General features: G+C 44.4%; 1 protein-coding gene across 1 annotated transcript; it reads right to left on the bottom strand.

Moving 5' to 3' along the window:
- Window positions 1-4,468: 4,468 nt before the first annotated feature.
- LOC111598428 (kelch-like protein 25) lies at window positions 4,469-5,512 on the bottom strand. The gene has a single exon (XM_030223463.1). It carries the CDS (start codon window positions 5,510-5,512, stop codon window positions 4,469-4,471), a length of 1,044 nt encoding a protein of 347 aa, XP_030079323.1.
- Between the last annotated feature and the right edge of the window lie 2,167 nt (window positions 5,513-7,679).

Genomic DNA, 7,679 nt, shown 5'->3' with positions numbered 1-7,679 from the left:
TGTTGACGCCCCGTTTTGTTGCATTGTTTGCATTAAAACCGTTATCTTCTAATTATTTACAACTAGCCGTATTTACGTCGGGCCCCGCCCACTCCGAACACAATGGCCGAGTGTGCGCAAATATTTGAAAATTCGCATTTCAAATTGCAATTGCAAAACGAAAGGGAAGTGAAGCGCGTGCAGAAATTTCTTTCATTTGATAAAATATGAGCTGGAAATTCAATCAATGTCAAATAAATATTTTGACGAGAATGCAGTCAGCATCACGTTACAAATTGATTGAGTTTCAATTTGAACGAGATTATTACTAATAACGGCTTACCGATAGAATCGATTTGCAGCTATCTCTCTATGAGAGGCCTGTGCATATCTCTACAATGCAGACAGCTTTTGCTAGGGTATAGCACATAAATATTATATATATATATATATATATATATATATATATTTATATACATATGTACATATATATATGTATGTATCCCGATTGCAAACATTTGAACGGACAACTCATGTGTAAGGTCGATAAAATTGTAATTATTTAATTGTGCGAGTCGCTCTATGCAGCCAGATGCATTCGCAGTTGCAGCCAAATGAAGTGCAATCGGCAGACATTAGCAAATTTAATAACAAAGTACTTACTCATAAATGCTGATCGATTAACGACTCGTTGGGTTCCAATGAAAAACTGGATACAACACAAAAAACAAATAGGCTAAGGGCAATGCCTGACTGGCAGCTACCCTTTGCACAGGATGTTAGCAATGGAATTCGTGTTACTTGAAGATACCTTAGCTCAGCGAATGAGCTCTCTGTATCTGTGCCTTTCATCACTACGAGAGCCATGAACTATGAGCTTGCAATCGCTCTTTAAATAAGCTCTCTTAAGTATTTAATTTAATTTATCTCTTCACGTATTGCGCTCATTTGCTCTAAGTGCAGTCGGAGCCATATGGAAAGCAATGCTGCGCTCTCTATGCTCTGCCTGTGTCTGGCTGTCTAAGAGTTGTCTAGAAGCAATAATCTTTTAGGTCAATAGATCAATAAATAATAATCGAATTATACTAGGGCTTCGGTATGCATTTTTATCAAATAAAATAAGGAGATTGCCAGGACTTAAGCATAGATTGACGATAGACGAAGCTGCTGCTCGAGCATAAGTGAATTTCTGAGTAAAACGCAGCTGAATGCATAGCAACTTAATGCAATTTAATTATTTATATATGCAATTTTAGCAACTTAACTTTTTTTAGAATCTCCACTCAGCACTGCGAGCAAAAGTAGAAGGAATTAATCAAGGGAATGCCAAAGGATGAAGCGAACAACTGTCGCACAACTGATAAGCGCGTTTGATGTGCTCCATGTGACATATGTTTGAGTCCTTTTTTATACACGTGTGTAAGGGTGTGTGGGTGTGTGGGTGTGTGTGTGGATGCCCCTTTGCCTTATTGTGCAAATGAAAGGAATGTTGTTCCTCTTCTTCCTCTTTTTTTAAGGTTGCCTTGGGTTTGCGTTTTGTTTTATTATATTAAACCTAGCCTCACAAAGGAGCTCATTAATTTGCGCAAAGCACAACACACACCCACACATACACACACACGCATATTTGTTTACTTAACTGTATAGTTTTATGAACAGGCGAGGCAGAAAAGGTTGCATGAGATGCGTTTTATGTTGAGCACTTTGTAAGCCAGCCCTAAATAGATGGCCAGCACTTGTTTAGTATTCTAATTTGTATTATGTTCCATTGTTGGCTGGCTTAGGGAGAGGCCATCCACACAGACAGTTTGTGTTGCGATCTATGGCTTTGATCCGCCGCTGATAAACTGGCCATGTGGCGGCTCTCGGTGATCCCTTGATCCACTGTGCACAGTGCTTAAGTGATTTGCTAATTTTGCTGAAGGACACAAAACGACCAGATTGGCGTGCAAAGATTTTTCATCAAGAGGCACACACACATGCTTCACTTCCGTTTCGTTTCGTTTCGTTCCGTTCCGTTCCGTTCGTGCCACGGCGTGCCGTGCCCTTCGACAAAGGAAAGCATCCATAAATAATTAAACAGTTTTGTGCTGTTTAAGCATATCATAATGCGAGGCGCCTCAAAGAGCAGCCTCATCCATAAAGCAGATGCTTGGGCGCCTTTGCCAAGGCAGCCGCAGCGTGTCCTGCTTGTATCCTGTTTACCCCTACGCACATGTGTGCGTGTGTGTGTGTGTGTACATGTTGCCATTTTCAACAAAAGCCCCCAAAGCTTTTTCTATGCCCCTCCAGCAGCTCTGTCATCCTGGTCCTTTTTGGCACACCCCCGGCCGCGCAGACCGTCGCGCGTCTTTTATTTATGATTATGCATGCCAGCCTCTACCTCAGCCTCAGCCTCGGCTTCAGCCTGTGCCTCCGCCTTCGCCTTAGCCTTCGTTTCGGCTGGGTTGGCTGTATATTGTTGTTGCTGCTGTAGTTGTGCCTGGCGCAGAGCCACAGAAATGATGCCACAAAATAATTTAAAAGTAATCAGGCAACAAATGTTTGCCCTGTTTTAGGCGCAACACATGAGTTGGGCTTTTTGCATATATATTTGAATACATATATCTCAGGCATTGTAAACTTTTGGGTCTCTGTCCCCGCACACATACACACACACACACACAGGCACACACATATGGCACAACATACTAATTGCTATACACAATAAATTTATTAAAGACATTCAGCTGGCAGCATTTGCTGCCTGCCCCCAAATGGCGCTTATCTCGCCAAGGAATTTTTGTAATTAATTATTTGGCTAATTTTCTGAGCCTAGCTCAACTAGAAATTCATTCACTACGAGCACTGGGGCTGCACGCTGCACGCTGCACATGGCAACGTGCAACAAGTGTCTGGCTGCGCACATCGAGCAACTGCAGCCAGCAGCAGCGGCGGCTTGGCTGAGCTGCAGCAAAAATGTGATTTAAGCATAAACAAACTTAGCTTTCTATTAAAGGGGCAGCACACAGCAGCCAAGGCGTGGCACAACAATAAAAAAAGTGAAGTGGAGCAAATAAAAAAGATGTCTGTGTGCGAGGTCGTGTGTGTGTGGGTGTGTGTGTGTGTGGGTTTGTTTAATGGCATTGAAAGAGAAACTTTCTAAGGCAGCCCTGACTTTTTGGGGTCATTGGGGTTAAAATGATTGCATGTCATGTCCAGGCACGTACATGTGTACCCCACTCCCTCTCTCCCTCCCACTCACACTCTCTCTCTCTCTCCCTCTCTCCCTTTCTCTCTGTGTGTGTGAGCTATTCATTATCCAATGCATTAATGTGCGTCCAGAGACGCATTAATATGCAGACTGATTCGTCGCAGACAAAAAACCAGAGCAGCAAAAAAGAACAACAGAAAGAAGCAGAGAGAAAAAAAAGAATTATAATAACATTTTGCTTCGGGCGGATGCAGACGCTGTGGCATTTAAGTGTCTATTTATTTGCGGTCTGACAAATTGAATTAAAACAAGGGCAAGCAGCAACTTTTTTACAACAACAGCAGCAGCGGCAGCTCGCTGTGGCACTTAACATTTGCAAGATTTACACAAGCGCATGGCAATTGGAAATTGCTCTGGCAAATTGAGCAACAACAACAACACAGAGTTAACATGAATGAGCTACTCGAGACAATGGCAAAGCCTGCTGCCTAGCGTGCTCAGGGTGAAGATGGGGGGACGGTTGAGCTTGGTCTAAAGCAGGCATCGAGCAAGGGGAAGGCCAGCAAAAGCAATTAGTTTTACTTTGGAAGCACTCAAATGATTTAAATTTAATTGGGGTCAAGAATATGCACACGCCCACGCACACACTCGCACACACATAATAGTGTGCAAAGACGCCAGAAGCCAGAAGCCAGAGCGACTCGGCCTGCGTAGGCACAGATCCTGTACAGGAAATGACGCGCTGCGTGCTGCTGACATTATCTAATTAGGCAGACGTTGCAAGCTCGGCCTCGCATGATTTATTTCTGCTGGACAGCAACGAGCGAGGGCGGTCCAGGGGTAGGGGCAGAGTATTTGGGCGCGCTGTACGAGCTTAGGGCTCACGGAATGCCCCTAACCATTGAGTAGGAATGCCAATGTCACGCTGGCTGAGAATGCAGCTGGGACACACGCACACACACGCAGAGACAAATTGGACAGCTGAGGCGACGCTGAATCAACTGTTGTTGCACGTTGCAAGCAGCTTGCTGTGCTTTTGTCGCACGGCAACTGCTGCCACCGCCGCTCGACTCGCACCCAGCTGGAAATGTAAACTGCAATCGACATTTAAGCGGCTTTTGATGCCGCATGATGTTGTCAAGGTAATTGAGTGCTACAGATTAGATATTGGGAACAGCAGAGAGGACCAGGACGAGGACACGGCCAGGTGAACAGTCGAGCTTAGTGTAGTTTCAATTTATTTATTTATTTAAAACAGCCACAATATTTTTTGTTAAATTCATGGCGAACTGCGGCTTAGTTCTCCTTTATGCGATTCAGGAACGAGGCGGCGCAGTCGAGCTTGTCCAGATAGGTGATGAAGTCAATTGGAGTAAATATGGAATTCCTCTTTAGCATGATCTCCTTGTTTTGGTAGAAGCAAGCCGGATCGGTAATCCAGCAGCGATGCCGTATCTGTATTTCGTCCTCGTCGATGAGGCCCAAGCCCGCCTTCTGCTGGAATAACATGGCCTTGTGCAAGTGGGGCAGCAGCTCGTCGGATACCCTCGGAGTCAGCTCGTGCAGATGGGCGCCGATAGTCAACAGGAATAGGGGCGGCATTAGCACATATCGCACCGTTTTAAGCACTACGTTTGCGTGGTGCTTGCGCTTATCGTAGTCTGAATATATCCAATACAGCGCCGAGTAGAACACCTCGATCTCCTGCTGAACGGCCAGGCTGTCTGATGTAAGCAGCTTGCATAAGCACTTTACATCCATCTCACGGAACTCGTCCGTGCAGACGAGTGGCAAGAAATATTTGTGGACACAAGTCAGCATTAGCTTGGCGATGCCCCATCTTTTTTGTTTCTTCGCCTCAAAGTAGGTCGCCAAAGCATCCATTTCGCTGTAGATTTGCCGATCGCCGAGGCATCTGAACACCTGGCTCACCAGCCGCGGAATGAACAAATAGTGCGCAGCTTGCAGTAACTCCAGCAGCTTGCCACGCGGGGAATAAAACTCCTCCAGCAGCATCGATTCGTAGGCCAGGTAAAAGCCATCCGGCGTTATCTTAGCCAGCGGCAAGCTGACGATCATGCCCGTGGGCAGGCAATTGGCATACAGCTCGCAGAAGTGTCGCATCACCACGCCATGGCAGCCGAACGCCTGGTTGCCCACCACGAAAATAACATCCGGATTGATCTTGTTGAACAACTGTTCTTTCAACAACTTGTCAAGCGGCGTCTTCTTCGGCAGCGCAAACTCCACCTTCTGGTCCATGTCGACAAACCTGCTCAGGCAATACACATGGTCCACAACCTTTTTCGCAGGCGGCGTGCTCATCATCAAATTGTACATCTTACAAGTAAGATCGTATCACAATTGGCCAAACTAATCAAAGTACTCCCGTTATATCTCACAGAGCTACCCTAGTCCTGGCTGAAATTGGGTATTTCCGAAATGTTTCTCGGTTTGAAGGTCGAATTTTTCCTATTTACTGATGCGAGATGCCGCTAGTCGAAGCTCTCGATTTCGAATGAGCTTCACATCTCGTTGTTAGCTCAAATCTGAACTAAAATTCACAGAGGCTGCTGCGACAACTGAAGTTTAGCGATTTCAATCAGCTAAATTCGATTCGGTGTCCATAAAATTACATTAGGCAGTTGTCGAGTAAATTTGACTGCTTAATGCACATGAATCACATGAAATGCAATTTAATTTGTTAATTGGGTAATTTAGGCAGCAGGAGTTGCAGCAAAATGTGCCACTTGGACGACTTTTGATGGCTTTAAATATTAAGTGAGCTGCCAGAGAAAACATAACGAGTACACTCATAAAACACACACACACACACAGAGAGTGGGAGAGAGAGGCACATACACACATACGCAAATGTGGTAAGCAAATGAAAATGGAGGTAACCGCAACATTTTAGTTGCATTTGCAACGTTCGCCACAAGAGGCAGCACCACAAGGACCAAGGACATTTACCTAAATTAAAGCTAATGAATTGCCTCTTCGCGTTGGCAAGGACTTTCTACCGTGCCTCAACCACGCCATGACCCCTCCCCCCTGCCCCAGCCCTTACAGCACCCACACCCCCGCTTCATCACCCACAATCCCTTCTGCTTTGCTCATTGTTTCCATCTAACTTTCGCCGTGGCATCAGTCGGCGTTGGCCACATTTGCCCCGCTGCCCCCTCCCACCCCCGCCGACTGTGCCACTTGTCCTGCACGAGCGTACAGGAGCAGCCACTTTGCTGTCTGCTTTAATTTGCATTGCACTTGTGTATGTTTACATTTTTTATTTCATTCATTTTCACTCTTGTTTCGCAATGGTCTCCATTCGCCTCCCCTGGGCGCCCTGCCGCTGCTGCGCCTATTTTCCTTTTCTGTATTTTAATGAATAAGTGCACTAAATGGCAACGGACACTGCAAATGACTGAATGAATGCTGAGCCTTAGACGAAAGCTCTGCGCGCATCAACACGCACGCACCTATACACACACACACGGGCGAGCACAAATTAATATGAATAAATATGCCCACATGTGAGTCGTGGGGGGCGGGCTGCCACGCCCCACCAAATAGAGCCTAGGCAAAGTTAGAAAAAACAAGCGATTATCCTTGAAGTTTCTTTAAAAGTGTAAAAGCGAGAAAGACCGAGAGAGAGAGAGATAGAGCGAGTGACTTCAAATTTAATTTGCTAAATATAATTCAAGTTGATCTCGAAAGAAAGCAACAAATACAATTTGAATGAGCTCAAATTCTAATTAGACTTAATTTTAAACATTTTTAGAATAGTAAAAAAAATTATGGACATATAAAATTTATTACACAAAATTTAAAACAGAATCAAATCAAACAACTTATTTGAGAACCTAGTACTGCACATTGATCAAAAAGCCAAAATAAAATATTTAAAAAATTGTTAATAATTCTTTAATTTTTAGTCGAAAAAAATATTTTTTAAAATATATACACAAAATAAATTTAAATTAAATTCAGTGGCGCGAGTTGTTCTATGCACTGTAAATTGTATAGGAGACACACACTAGCTATCATACCATGCTATAGATATCAAGGAAGCATTTTATCTTTTTTGCTGTCTTTCAGGCTCACTGTGCAGCGGGTGGCACAAATAATTGCCTTAAATTAGTTCAGCGCCTGGGCTCAGCGCTCGGCAACAAAGTGACCCTCAGCTAGAGAGCGGAGGCGGAGCCGGAGGACTGGAGAGACTAACGGGAACAGCCTAGTGCCAGTTGCCAGTTGGCAGTAACAGCTTCAGCAACAGCATCAGCATCAGCATCAGCATCTGCAGCAACAGCAAGCGCAGCATCAGTAGCAGTTACAAGTACCTTATGCAGTAATTGCACTACTTGTCTCTGGAAAGCTGCTGCTGCTGCTGCTGCATTCAAGTACAATTCTTATTTCTCTCTTAAATTATATATATTTTATATATAAGTCATTTGCATATACATAGATATATTCATGCAGTCTGCATAAAGAGCACCAGACTTCAATT

Source organism: Drosophila hydei, unplaced genomic scaffold (assembly GCF_003285905.1).
Source record: "Drosophila hydei strain 15085-1641.00,03,60 unplaced genomic scaffold, DhydRS2 tig00000211-arrow-pilon, whole genome shotgun sequence".
In the NCBI taxonomy this organism is placed as follows: Eukaryota; Metazoa; Arthropoda; class Insecta; order Diptera; family Drosophilidae; genus Drosophila; species Drosophila hydei.
The sequence above is the reverse complement of the archived record's forward strand: the minus strand, read 5'-3'. Positions and strand labels throughout refer to the sequence as shown.

Coding starts and splice junctions, on each gene's coding strand:
- LOC111598428 (XM_030223463.1), bottom strand. CDS start 5,512: ATGTACAATTTGATGATGAGCACGCCGCCTGCGAAAAAGGTTGTGGAC.